The following is a 13,792-nucleotide window of genomic DNA, read 5'->3' on the forward strand; positions in this document are numbered from 1 at the left end:
ACCGTGCCTTTGGAATATGACTGTCCCACTCTGTATGGAAGGTTCTGGAAGGAGGCAGGATTACGACTCTAGTTTAAATACGGAGAATCTGGGAAGCAGAGGATGCAAGCAAAGCGCATTTCCTCTCTGCCAGAGGCAGTGTTAGACACGTGGAAGGTGGGGGACAAGCAGGAGGGAACCCAGACGTGGTGCTCCTGTTGGCCCCTGCAACTAGGTATGCGGGTCTTTCCTCTGTTGCAGGCAGCAGATCTTGTGGGCTCCAGCATCCATTCCCCCAGGTACTCCCTCAGCTGGCCCTGGGACCAGGGGACACGCACGTACTGCCCTGCCCTCTTGAACTCTCCTTTGACAGGGTAAGAACACAAAAAGAGAAATGCCCTCTGTCCAAGGACACCTGCAACCTCATAATCACCCAGCTCTGAATTCCACCTGCACATGGAGAAACACGGCGAGGGGACAGAAGTCGGGGGTCCTCCCCACGAGGAATGTACCTACACTGGATGACAGCAAAAGGAATCACATTGGTCTTGGCTCCTTGGAGAAATCAGTTCTCTCTTTTTCCTCTTCATGTCTCCCTGCCTCCCCAGCCTCCAGCCTCCTCTCTGCATCCCTGGGGAGGGGGCTTGGGTGTTCTAAAGCAGCCCTTCTAGAACTTCGTGCTGCCTGAGCTTCCCTACCTCGCCTGGACTACGAGGGACCACACAAAGGAAGCAATCACCCCATGACAGCACATTTATCCTTCTCTTCTTCCCTGACCCCCTCCCCGACTTCCCTTCCTCCCACCAGCCTCACCCCAACCCTCAGTGTCTCCCTGGGATGCCCTTACCTGGTGAAGAAATGGCTTGAGTCCCGAGGACGTGGAAGGACAGCATCTTTCCAGCCAGGGGGTTCCTGCACCCATAGCACGTGTCTCAGCCTCCTGAAAGCGCTCCCAGGCCCCCGGGCCAGCCGCCCAGGGGAGAAGCAAGCACTCTGCTCCCCCGGCCCGAGGAACGGCCCAAAACCAGTTCAGGGAGCATTTCTCCTCTCTATTGCGCCTTCTTTTCTCCGTCCAGAATCTCAAATGCAGAGGGAGAAGTGAAAGGCCAGAGCCCTTGGCTGGGGGACCATTTTAGACACAATACTCAACGACTCTGGGCCGAGAGCAGGGAAGTCATGGTTCCCTCAAGGCTCTGATGAATCAACGGGTGGTTTCATTCTTACTGCTCACAGTCGGTAGCTCTCGTACGTGCTGCTCATCGGCCTTTCCCATGGAGAGAGTAAACGGAACCGCATCTGAGGCATCACTGTGCTCTGCGTGAACGGACAGTGACAGATGGGCCGAGGGTCTGCGGAGGGCCACACTCTGCCGCCCCGGGGAGTCCACGGGGCGACGAATGCCCCGAAGAGAGGAAACCGGTCTCCACAAGGGTGTAGCTGTGATTTTTCCCCCAGAACAAAGATAAAAGAGGGGTCTTCGTCGTAATGACAAGGAACTGACTTGGGTCTTTTTCTCTGTTACAGGCAGCAGAGGGTATGGGCTGCAACTTCTATTCCAGGGTTATGCCCTTACATGCCCCTCCATCGGCCAGGCGCAGCACCTGACCCTGGGACCCGGGAGGGGTGCAATTATGTCGTGATCGAAGGCCCCACCAGAGCCATGGGCTGCAGACCTTCATCTGTGGACTTCATTAAGAACATAATATTTCATACGTTTGGGCTTTTACAAAAATGTCATTGAAACAGCCATCATTAACCAGATGAAATGTGCTGTCGGTGTTCATGTATGGGATGGATAGTGGTCACGTCAAGATGAAAGCTTACTGTATCTGACCCCAACTTTAAGGAGTCTGTGACCCTCCAACGCTCCCTGGCTTCCTAGACATCACACACATGACTTTCTAAAGCAGCGCCCTTCAGTGGGGTTTTCAGAGATCTGTGCTGTCTTCTGCAGAAGCCACCCATATCCGTGGGGCCGTTGAGCGCTTGCAACATGGATGCTGTGACCAAGGAACTAGTTACATTTCAATCAGTTTGGATTTGAAAAGGGCCCTGTGGCCAGTAGCGACTGTGTCTGCAACAGGTGGGAGGGCTCTATGGGTTTGGGCAAAGCTGTCAAGGCCAAAGAGGGTGACACGGTGACGGACAGTGCTGGGGGCGCTGGTCCCCTGCAAGTCCAGCCAGACCTGGGGGAGACCTTAGCAACCTGGCAAAGCTGACCGCTCTCAACAGCCTCTCTTCCTCCCCCCCACGCCCCAATTTCCCTGTAAGTAGCTGTGCTGTCTAGGAAAAGACATTGTTCTTAGCCTCTCCCGTCTGTAGATGAGTCTTCAGGAAAGATGGTTTCCCTTAACCCAGTGGTTCTTGGTTTTTCACTTCTGGTTGCAAATCATCAACTCTGCTGATTGCTGGAGCTGCAGCTGGTGACTCCCCATCCCCACCCTCCGGGGCCACCCCACCAGTGACAACACAGGCAGGGGTGGCCTGACTTCCTTTAGTGTTTTTGCCGATGTTGTCTGCACAGAACGCATAGAAGCGTTGCCCCTCATCCCAGGCAGAGAGCAGACCAGCCTTCCTCCCACACACAGCTGGTGGGACCACCTTCTCCTGGACCCTCTCCTGTTGCGCTCCACAGTGAGTATCACCCTTCTCATCCGCGCATCCCAGGGTCTCCTGTGCCCTCACTGTGCATTGCTTTGATGGCTTCTAAAACCCAGGCTTTTGCTCATTTGTCCAGTGGTCATGAGCACCAGGTGCTTTGCTAGAAGCTTCCAGGGAGGCAAAGGTGAATTAGGTAGTGGCTTGCCCAGGCTTCCTAGGATGAGTAATAAGACACCCTCCCACCCACACATGTGAAGTAAAGGTTCAAGGCAGTCTGTTCTGTGATTTGTTCCTTACAGGAGGGAGAAGCAGGCACTCGGGACAGGTGACAAGAAGGTGGTCAGCACTAGGAGAGTGAAGCCCTCAGGAGGGCCTTGGGTCTGAGAGACTGCCCCATGGACAGGATGCCCGGGGCAGCATTCTCTGTAGCAGTGAGAAATTGGAAGCAAGCAAACTTTGCACCGAGAGGTGACTGGTTAAGTGAACTGTGACATAACCAGACAATGGAATACCCCACGGCTATCCAGTCTGACGAGAGCTCCACGTTAATCTGCAAAAGTGGGCTGGGAAAGAACGTTATCTAGAAAGCCGGATCCATAAAGATTTGTGCAGTCCGATTCCCTTCCCATTAACTGTGTGTGTGTGAGGTTATGTTGCAGAGAAAACATCTAAAAGGATGCATCTCAGAAAGTGACTAATAGCCAACCCAAGAAAGGGTTGTTTGAGCAGTTTTAATTGTCGTCATCGTATTGATTTGCTCTGGGGTTGTTGCTGTTGTTATTTTTGTGCAATATGAAATGTACAAAATCTCCTTTATAATCAGAGAACAGCAAAGCTCCTTTATTTTCAAGGACTCCTCAGTGACTACGGCTTTGTCTTTTCCAACACGCGTACCCTCTGCAGTTTCCCGTCAGCCGAGGCTCTGTAGCTGACCAGTGCGACAGGCAAGCTGTCGCCGAGCCCGGAGCTGGACGTGGGGGGCGGCCACCAGCCTGCCGGAGCCCGTCTCCTCCTCCCTCTGCTGAACAAGCCCCTGGAGCTCGACATCTCTTTTCTCCATATCTGTCTGTCTGCTCTGAAGCCCCCCACCAGGACTCCCCACTCACAGGCTACTGCAGGGCAGGGGGCAGGCGCCCGACCCAGGCTTGCAGCCTGCTAGACAGCTCAGAGACCCTGCTTTCAGGCTGTGTTAAAAAAAGCAGAGCTACCAAAAAAATGCAAGAGATGATTCAATCTCGGTGTAGCAAAGTGAACAAAAATCAAAGTAACACCCACATTCCTCACTCGCATTAGTATCTGTACCCAGCTCACCGGCTCCAGTGAGCAGGGAGGCTGGGGTTCCATGATGATGTTTTTTTAAAGTAAACTCTACACCCAACAATGGGGCTTGAACTCACAACCTGGAGATCAAGCATACCAAAGTTCTACTGAGTTAGCCAGCCAGGCGTCCCTCCATGATGATTTTCGTGTCGATTACTTAAGGACAGAGGAGAACAGAAAAATAATGGTTGGATAGTAATGGAGGCCAGCCTAACTTTTCTCAGAGGTACTTTTTTTTTTGGTAAATTAACAGCTCTCTCTTCCTTCTACCACCACCAAAGCTCCTATACACATCTGCTATTTTCTGGCTTTCATGCCTTTGTGGATACGTTTCCCTGCTCTTGAGCAGTGTTCTCTCCCCTCATTGCACTTCCCCATCATCCCCAGCCTTCAAGAGTCAGCAAAAAATGTCACCTCCTCAATGAAGCCTTCCTGGGTTTCCCTAGCGCTGGAGTCATGATTTCCTCCTCTTAATTCCCAAAGCGATTGGTAGCATTTAGCATTGTTGGTATTTGCAGCAATGACGTATCCATTGTACTTGAATGTGAGCTTCTTGAGGACATGGATCATGTCTCATACCGTGTTTAAGCCGAGCAGGTGTATCTGGTGTCAAGACACACTGAAGGAGTAGCTGGGGGATGAAGAATGTTCCCTCCTTCTCGCACAGCCCTTTGCATTCTGCAAAGAGCATTGCACTTGACCCTTGCCACAAGCCCTTGCAAGCCAAGGAAATCTAGACTCGGTGAGGGCATGTCGCTTCTTGCTAAGGTCCCACAGGCAGAAAGGGATGGACCCAGGGACAGCTGGGGGTCCGTCGTGCTTCCCCTCACCACATCCATTATGCTGCGGGACATGGGCAGGCTTTTCAGACTTGAGCAGTTGCAGCCCCATAATGAGGCCACCCTTCCAAGGGCGAGAAGAGATTGGTGCGGTGCTGAGCCAGACACGAGCATTCCCAGCAGACCCGAGAGGGGCCTGCTTTCAGTATGCTTTGTTATGTGTGGGTGTTTGCCTCCTTCTCAGGGGCGAGAAGAAAATGAAAGCGAGCTTGGAGACTTTGCAGTGGGTGCAATAAAATCTCCCAAGAGTATTCTGATGGAGGAGGGGAACTAGATGGAGGGACTTCGGCAGTGTCTTTTGATGGTGGGTCTAGGGAGGAATAGGTTTTGATTTTACTCTTTGACTCTCTCTAAATTTTCCATGAGCCAGACACACATTTATAACAGCAACAAGACAAGCTTCACAAAAAGCTAATGTAGGATCTCAAAGTCGCAAAAAGTAGCCACAGAGAATTTAATTACCAGTCCTGGCTACCTTTCAGGCCACCTGGAGCAGGCTGTGAGTACCTTCTGGGGACGAGCTTTGCAAACAGGTGTATGGTGTAGGGAATGGAAGCACCCTGGGGCTTCTTTAAAAAAAAAAAAGGCGACAAGTTAATTTTACGATAGTTCTTAAAATAAAATTTCTGCACAAAGTAAAATATTTAAATGGTTTACAAAACCTAAAGGAAAAAAATGAAAGTCTCACTTTCCACTGGCCATAATTGTTCAATCTCCTTCCAGAAAATGTTTCAGTACTGATGAGCAGTGAAGTGTGTAACTTTTACATACCTTTTTTTTTTTTTTTTTTAAAGATCATGCAACATAGTCTTCTACCTTGCGTTTCTACCTGATGCTCTTGGTGACCTCCTTGTATCAGTGTGAGGTCTAATTTATTCTCTTTATGGACTACTTGTGTGTTATTGAAGGATGTATCAAAATATCACCAATTGCTGGGTGTTTAGGTTGTTTCTAGTTTTTTTGTTCTGCAAAAAAAATACTGCCACATGCATCTCCCAAGGTGTGTCTTTATGTTCTTTTGTGAGAATAACAATAGGGCATGTTTCCAGCAGATCAAGTGCTGAGTCAGAGCTGTTGTGCTTTGTAAATTTTGACAGATAGCTTCATTCTCTGAAAAGTTTGCACAGGGCAAGGGCAAGAGGGCAGGAGGGGTGCAAATATTAACCATCCTGTCTCCAGCACTGGGGAAACCCCAAAGGGCTTCACTGAGGAGGTGACTTTTTTTTTTTTTGCTGACTCTTAAAGGCTAGAGAGTGTGGGGACACGCAATTTACACTCCCCACTAACTAGCTATAACTAACCATACCAAAGCCATTCTTTCTTCTTTATGCGACTTTTTTCCCTTGGGAGTTTGTTTTCTTCGATATTATCTCTTCATATTCAGGCTTTTTATGCAGGTAGAAAGGAAGCCCCAGGTACTAGAAATATATGAAGTGTTTTCTGGCTAATGTCTCAAAAACCTATCTCCCTGTTCCCCAAGCTGTCGTAGAATTACACGAGCTGCTTTGGGAATTTCCACGTTAACTGGGCATTTTTTTTTTTTTTTAAAGATTTTTTAAAAAGATTTTATTTATTTGACAGAGAGAGAGAGATAGCGAGAGCAGGAACACAGCACGGGGAGTGGGAGAGGGAGAAGCAGGCTTCCCGCAGAGCAAGGAGCCAGATGTGGGGCTCGATCCCAGCACCCTAGGATCATGACCTGAGCCGAAGGCAGACGCTTAATGACTGAGCCACCCAGGCGCCCTGAAAAAAGAATTTATTTTTTAAGAGCATGTTTCAGAAACAAAATAGAGGACGGTAAAGTCAATGGGATGATATGGAATTTGGCGGCGGGGCGAGTCTCTGAGATGAGGCCAACATCCCTGCTCCCAAACATCCACCACTAATTTCAGCATCCATTGGTGAGTTTCCAATCCCAGGATTCCTTCTGTAGCTAGTAGCTGGCACCATAAGAAGAGCTTTCTCGCCTCTTCATTTATTTTCTCATTTATTTGCATCAGTATGGATTCCTGGAGCCTCACGTAATTGGATGTGCTAGAATGATTGCCACCATTACTTAATTTGGTGCCCAAATCACCTCCGATTTGGCTAGTGGGAGCCCCAGCAGGTTGGCACCTACGTCCTTTTGACGAGTCCTCATGGTCCTTCAAACACTTGCTTCCTGATGCAAAAACAAAAAACAAACAAAAAAACAGTCAGTTCCAGGTTCATTTTAGTGTCTCTGCCCCAGCTCCGGAGTCAGACATTTCTCTAGAGTCCTGCTTCCTTTTGGTAGAGGAAGGTATTTAGAAACTAAGATCTGGGCACTGGATGCTTATTCTGTTGTGTCATTTCTTCTGGGTCCTTTCAGGAGACAATACATGTACATATACACACAAATCATCTGTCTGTCTGTCTATCTATCTATCTATCTATCTATCTATCTATCTAAGCTTTAAAAACATGAGTCCAGGGGCACCTGGGTGGCTCAGTTGTTAAGCATCTGCCTTTGGCTCAGGTCATGATCCCAGAGTCCTGGGATCGAGCCCCGTATCAGGCTTCCTGCAGAGCTTCCCCCTCTCCCACTCCCCTTGCTTGTGTTCCTGCTCTTGCTATCTCTCTCTCTGTCAAATAAATAAAATCTTTAAAAAAAAACAAAACATGAGTCCAGGGGCGCCTGGGTGACTCAGTCGTTAAGTGTCTGCCTTCCGGCTCAGGTCATGATCCTGGGGTCCTGGGATGGAGCCCCGCATCGGGTTCCCCGCTCGGCGGGGAGCCTGCGTCTCCCTCTCCCTCTGCCCCTCCCCTCTGCTCATGCTCTTTCTCTCTCTCACGCTCTTTCTCTCAAAATAAATAAAAAAAATCTTCAAAAAAATAAAAAATAAAAACACGAGTTCATCTTGAGCCCTCAATTCCAATAACCAGCACAAGGCACTCCCAAGGCATTTTTGAGAAGTTGCTGGCAAGAAGGTCGCAAGGAACAAGTTCTGGCCACCTTCTTCCTCGCCTGCTGAAGGCCAGAGAGGACTCTGAGGAAGGAAGAAAACCAGAAAGTTTTCACGAGATTTCACTGTTTTTCCTTTCTTCAGTTGAACCACTTTATTGGGGTCCAACTACAAAGAAACTGCACATATTTAAAGTGCAGAATGTCAGTTCTGACATACGTATATGCCCACGAAACCTTCACAGGATCAGTGGAGCCAGCATATTCTTCACCCCCACCCCCCAGGCTTCCTGGTGTGCCTCTGCCCCTCCCCCTCCCTCCTCCCCCTCAGCACACCCTCCCCTGCCTCTTTCCCTCTCTTACCAGGAAATCACCGGTCTGCGTTCTCTCACAATAGATTAGTTTGCATTTTCTAGAATTTTATGTAAGTAGAATCACACAGTATGTGCTGCTTTGGTCTGGCTTCTTTACTTAGCATAATTATTTTGAGAGTCATCAGTGTGGCTCTGTGTGTATCTGTTGCTCATTCTGATTCCATTGTGTGGCCACGCCACGGTTCGCTTATCCCTTCCCGAGACTTGACAGACATTTGGGTTGTTTCCAGTAACTCCTACTATAAATAAAGCTGCTGTGAACATTCGTATATCAGTCTTTGTATGGACACATGCTTGTGTTTTTGTTAGGTAAGTACATGGGAGCAGGATGGTTAGATCACAGGCTGAGTGTATGTTTAACTTTTTCAGAACCCGACAAACCGTTTTCCAAAGTAGTTGTACCACACATCAGGTACTGAAAACCACCGTACTTTCAGAAAAGGAGGTTGAGTCACGATGCTGTATTATGGAAAGGAAACCAAAAGGTTAAGGTTGGATCTATGAAGGGGAATTGTTTTCTTCTAGAAATTTAGGGCGTGGTGCTGGACATGGTTCTTTGGAATATGCTGGCTAAAAGTATTAAAAAAATGGCCAGCTCAGGCAGAGACCCTGCCTTGAAGAGAGGCAAGCCGTTTTTCCCTGAGTCATGTCGGGGTGGGTTTACAGAGATTCAAAGCACATACGAACAATAGCCAAGATTTATTTAAGTCAGGTTGGAGGCTGTTTGTGTTAGGGAACTAACTTCATCTTCTTTGCTAAACAAATCCTGGGACCTCCTTTTCCTGCTGGAGTCAGGGGACAGAGAAAATAGGGCCCAGTTTCCTATCCTGGGCTTGTAAATGGAGCATGTAGGTAGGCACTGGGGCTCTGAACCCCTCTGGGAGAGGGACCCAGCCCTTGTCCCCCCATGTCCTTGCCACCTGGTTACCCTGCGGAGTCTGGGCCCAGAGGGTTCTCAAGTCAACCTCTGTCCTATGATCTTCAGGAGCCCCCTGGTTGATAAAATAAAGGTGGGGGCATTTAGCAAAACAGCTCTGATTGAGAAGTTGAGTCAAGAGAGAACGAGCTAATGTAAAAAGTACGTGCTGGGAAAACATTAAGGCCCCGAAGGGCTCTCAGAGGAGAGGTTTCTCTCATTCCTCTGTTAATGACCAAGATCATTTTGAAATCTAGAATATTCAGCTTGACATCAGTGTCCTGTGGACTCTAACTTTTGCTTGGAATTCTTTCTTTTCATAAGAACAAATTAATTTAACATTCAATTTCCACCTTTAGGTGTTTATTACTGTTCTTTTATAAGACAGACCTCCTTTTGACTTTTGTCCTCTCTTTCTAGAAGCGAGCTTGCATCTCTGATCCATCATGATGGCCACAGAATTCACAGTGAGTATAGCCATGCTCCTCAGTCTCCTCCAAACGCACTGTTGTCTTGCCTGTTTTGGGGAGTGTGGGAAGGAACCCGCGGTGGGGAGGGATTTCTCTGCGCGGTCTCCCTGGGGCAAGATCTCGGCTGAGCTGTGCCCCAGAGGGGCCACTGGCCCTGGCACAGAGGTCTTTGCAAACACACAAAGCCAGAAGAACTTTGGGGTATGTGGTAAAGTGAGAGGAAAATGCTATTTGAGATTTTATTAACAGGTAAGTGTGTTTATGATTTTTAACTAGATGAGCTTGGTTCTGTGTGTCTGTTCTTTTTTTTTTTTTTTAAGATTTTATTTATTTATTTGACAGAGAGAGACACAGCCAGAGAGGGAACACAAGCAGGGGGAGGGGGAGAGGGAGAAGCAGGCTTCCCGCAGAGCAGGGAGCCCGATGCGGGGCTCGATCCCAGGACCCTGGGATCATGACCCGAGCCGAAGGCAGACGCTTAACGACTGAGACACCCAGGTGCCCCCTTTGTGTCTGTTCTGAAATCAAGACAAACAAGGGTGAGGGACAATCCATAATGTGGTTTAAAAAAAAAACAAACCCTGGTGAGCCCATTGGTTGGGCTTCTTGCATAACAGGACAGAGCCTTTAGAGAAACCACAGAATGGTCTATGGGTGTTCAACTTATACAGCTGCACAGGGCCCGTACCTAAAAGTGCCACCTGCTTGATTTAATGCTCTGCTGTCTTGACATTCTTAACAAATTTTGAACAAGGGATCCTGAAAATTATGTCACCTGTCCCAGTGTTTGTGTATGTGCATGCACGGGAGAGGGCATGAATGTGTGTGTGTGTGTGTGAGTGTGTGTGTGTGTGTTGGTGTTTCATGCGCAGAGGATCCATAGCTTTCAGAAGACTCAGAGGAATCTGGACCCGGAAAAGTTAAGGAGACTCTAAGGAACCTTTTGGGAGTATGGAATAGAGAGGAGAAATCAGAATCATTCAGAGTTTGATAAAAGTTTTGTGCCCATCACTGGTCCCAAAGGGGTCATACCCTGTCTGAGCACTTGTCACATGTCCTGTCACTGTTGGTTTGCCTGTGTGTGCCCTCCACTAGGAGATGGGTTCCACAAGAGCGGGGAACCCTGTCTGACTTAGCCGCTACTGCATTTTTAGCATGCATACAGTACCTGACGTAGCCTCGGTGTGCGATAAACACTCGTTGAACATATAAATCTGCCAGGTGATCCAAGCAGACGCTCTCAGAAATGCCTACTTTCGGGGCACCTGGGTGGCTCAGTTGGTTGGGCGACTGCCTTCGGCTCAGGTCGTAAGCAGTCCCCTGCTCGGCTGGGGGGTCTGCTTCTCCCTCTGACCCTTTCCCCTCTTGCTCTGTCTCACTCTCTCTCTCAAATAAATAAATAAAATCTTAAAAAAAAAAAAGACATGCCTACTTTCCATGCATACATGTCTCTGTCTTGTCATAGACTTTTGGGATGGGGAGGGTCATGTGGTCCACACCTCTGCCATCCTGCAGTCCTCCAAAGGATTGTCCTTGACCTAACGGTGTCTGGTATCTCCTTGCAGAACCCCATGTCTAACATATCCGACGACTACAGCTACCACTCCACGTCTTCCATGGATGACTACGTGAACTACAACTTTCCAGACTTATTCTGTAAGAAAAACAATGTCAGGCAGTTTGCGAGCCACTTCCTCCCACCCTTGTACTGGCTCGTGTTCATCGTGGGCGCTGTGGGCAACAGTCTGGTCATCCTTGTCTACTGGTACTGCACACGAGTCAAGACCATGACCGACATGTTCCTCTTGAATTTGGCAATTGCCGACCTTCTCTTTCTCATTACCCTTCCCTTCTGGGCCATTGCCGCCGCTGACCAGTGGAGATTCCATCCCTTCTTGTGCAGCATGGTCAACAGCATGTACAAGATGAACTTCTACAGCTGCGTGCTGCTGATCATGTGCATCAGTGTGGACCGGTACATCGCCATCGCTCAGGCCATGAAAGCGCAGACCTGGAGGCAGAAGAGACTCCTGTACAGCAAAATGATCTGCTTCACTGTCTGGGTGTTGGCGGCCACACTCTGCATCCCAGAAATCATGTACAGTCAACTCAAAGAGCAATCTGACATCACCATCTGCACCATGGTTTACCCTAGTGAGCAGAGTGCCACAGTGAAGTCGACTGTCTTGACCCTGAAGATCGTCCTGGGCTTCTTCCTCCCTTTCGTGGTCATGGTGTGCTGCTACACCATCATCATTCACACTCTGTTACAAGCCAGGAAGTCATCCAAGCACAAGGCCCTGAAGGTGACCATCACTGTCCTTACGGTCTTTGTCCTATCTCAGTTCCCCTACAACTGCATTTTGTTGGTGCAGACCATCGATGCCTACACCGTGTTCATTTCCAACTGTGCCATTTCCACCAACATTGACATCTGCTTCCAGGTCACCCAAACCATCGCCTTCTTCCATAGTTGCCTGAACCCCATCCTCTATGTCTTTGTGGGTGAGAGATTCCGCCGGGATCTTATGAAGACCCTGAAGAGTTTGGGCTGCATCAGCCAGGCGCAGTGGGTCTCGTTCATGAGGAGAGAGGGAAGCGTGAAGCTGTCATCCATGCTGTTGGAGACAACCTCGGGGGCTCTCTCCTACTGAGGGGTCTCTGCTCCAACACGGATGGCCCTCTTCGGAAGTCATGAGAAATCCAGGTACGGCTGCCCCACGGATGCAACTGGAGGGAAACCAATGATGAAGAAGAAAAAGGAAGTGTGGAAAAAGAAGAACCCAGAAAAAGATGAATTTGGGCAATTACTTAATTTAGACTTTCCAAGCCAGAGTTTTCCAAATTGCCTGGCTGTCCCATGAGACTGTCACTGTCATTGGCAACAATGGCCGCAATTTTCAAAGGAGGACCAACAGACGATCTTGCAGACCACCCTGGCTTTTTGCCACTTGCCCAAGCGTTAATGCAGCTGACCTCTGGAGTTCTTCTGTGACTCCATAGCTGGCTGCAGGGTTGACCTGCCCAAGGACTCTGCTTGTCCACTCGTGTCACAGGGGTTGGTCAGACTGTGCAGGGACCCTGAGAGCCCGAGTTGGCAGAACCGGCCCTAGCTCTGTCATGGGCTCACTCTGCCGAGTGGCTTTTGGGATGGTCCTCTTTGCTCCCTATAAAGCGGGTTGGTTTTATTGAGCCTCTTGTTTCTGAGCTTGCTGGAACGATATCTGCCTCCACGCTGCTTCTCCTTTTCTTACTATATAGTGCTGACGTGTTCAAAGGCTTCCAATTGAGAGATGAGGCTGAAAAAAAAGTAATACAATTCACTTTTGCTTTGTGTCTTTTAACTATCTGGCTCTCACATGTGAAAACATTTTATATATTGGAAAAAGTGCTTTTTGAGGACTGTGTAAAAATACCCATTACTTGTCACTTTCTTCATCATTTCTGTATTTTAAAAGTGTCCCATTAAAGGTCCAATAGCCCTATTAGAGTGTGAAGAATAAGGCCAAGATAAGGAAATAAAATCTCCAAAATACCTTAAAACCATCTTGACTGCTCATTTCTTTGTTTATTTTTTGAGATTTTATTTAAATTCAAGTTAGTTAGGGGCGCCTGGATGGCTCAGTCATTTAAGCATCCGACTCTTGATTTCGGCTCAGGTCATGATCTCAGGGTTGTGAGATCGAGCCCTGCATGGGGCTCCCTCCTCAGTGCGGAGTCCGCTTAAGATTCTCTTGCTCCCTCTCCCTCTGCTCCCCTCTCTCAAATAAATAAATAAATATTTAAAAAAATAAAAAAAATATAATTCAAGTTAGTTAACATATAGTGTATTACTAGTTTCAGAGCTAGAATCCAGTGATTCATCACTTGCCTACAATACCCAGTGCTCATCACAAGTGCCCTCCTTAATGCCCATTCCCCACTTACTCCCCCCACCACCTCCCTTTGGGTGCCCAGTTTTTATCTCTCCTCTGGTCAAGCTTATTTCCCAGGTTTGTCCCAATGAGTCCAGTGGAATTTCCAAGGGGGGCTATTCGAGCGGCACACAGACCACCCGGCTTTGCCACTTGCTCTCGAGGAGGCATCTGATTCTTTCTGAGAGCTGTGAATCACCACTGGGGTTTCAGTCCCAACAGCATGGCTTCCAAAGGGGGCACAGAAGCCCCGGACTCTGCCACATCCTCCTCCTCCTCCCTGTCCACTTCTAAAGTACATGTTCGTGAGCAATAAAGGGAGCGCAAAATGGGCAGTAATACGAAGGCTTTGCTAACCCATCCCGTGTGCAGGCGGCTGGGGGTAAATAAGCATCGATCGGTCTGGGACCAGCAAAGCGACATGGGCCCCAGTATAACAAGCGCTGCTTACAGTCG

The 13,792-nt window shown here is 48.6% G+C and overlaps 1 protein-coding gene across 1 annotated transcript; it reads left to right on the top strand.

Annotated features, from left to right (window-relative positions):
* The first annotated feature begins 2,424 nt into the window (after positions 1–2,424).
* Positions 2,425–12,968, top strand: CCR9 (C-C motif chemokine receptor 9). Its single transcript, XM_006751611.2, has 3 exons — positions 2,425–2,613; positions 9,373–9,419; positions 10,988–12,968. The coding sequence occupies exons 2-3, from the start codon at positions 9,399–9,401 to the stop codon at positions 12,074–12,076; spliced, it is 1,110 nt and encodes a 369-aa protein (XP_006751674.1). The 5' UTR covers positions 2,425–2,613; positions 9,373–9,398; the 3' UTR covers positions 12,077–12,968.
* Positions 12,969–13,792: the final 824 nt, after the last annotated feature.

Source organism: Leptonychotes weddellii, chromosome 1 (assembly GCF_054177405.1).
Source record: "Leptonychotes weddellii isolate Sample4059 chromosome 1, ASM5417740v2, whole genome shotgun sequence".
Taxonomy (NCBI): Eukaryota; Metazoa; Chordata; class Mammalia; order Carnivora; family Phocidae; genus Leptonychotes; species Leptonychotes weddellii.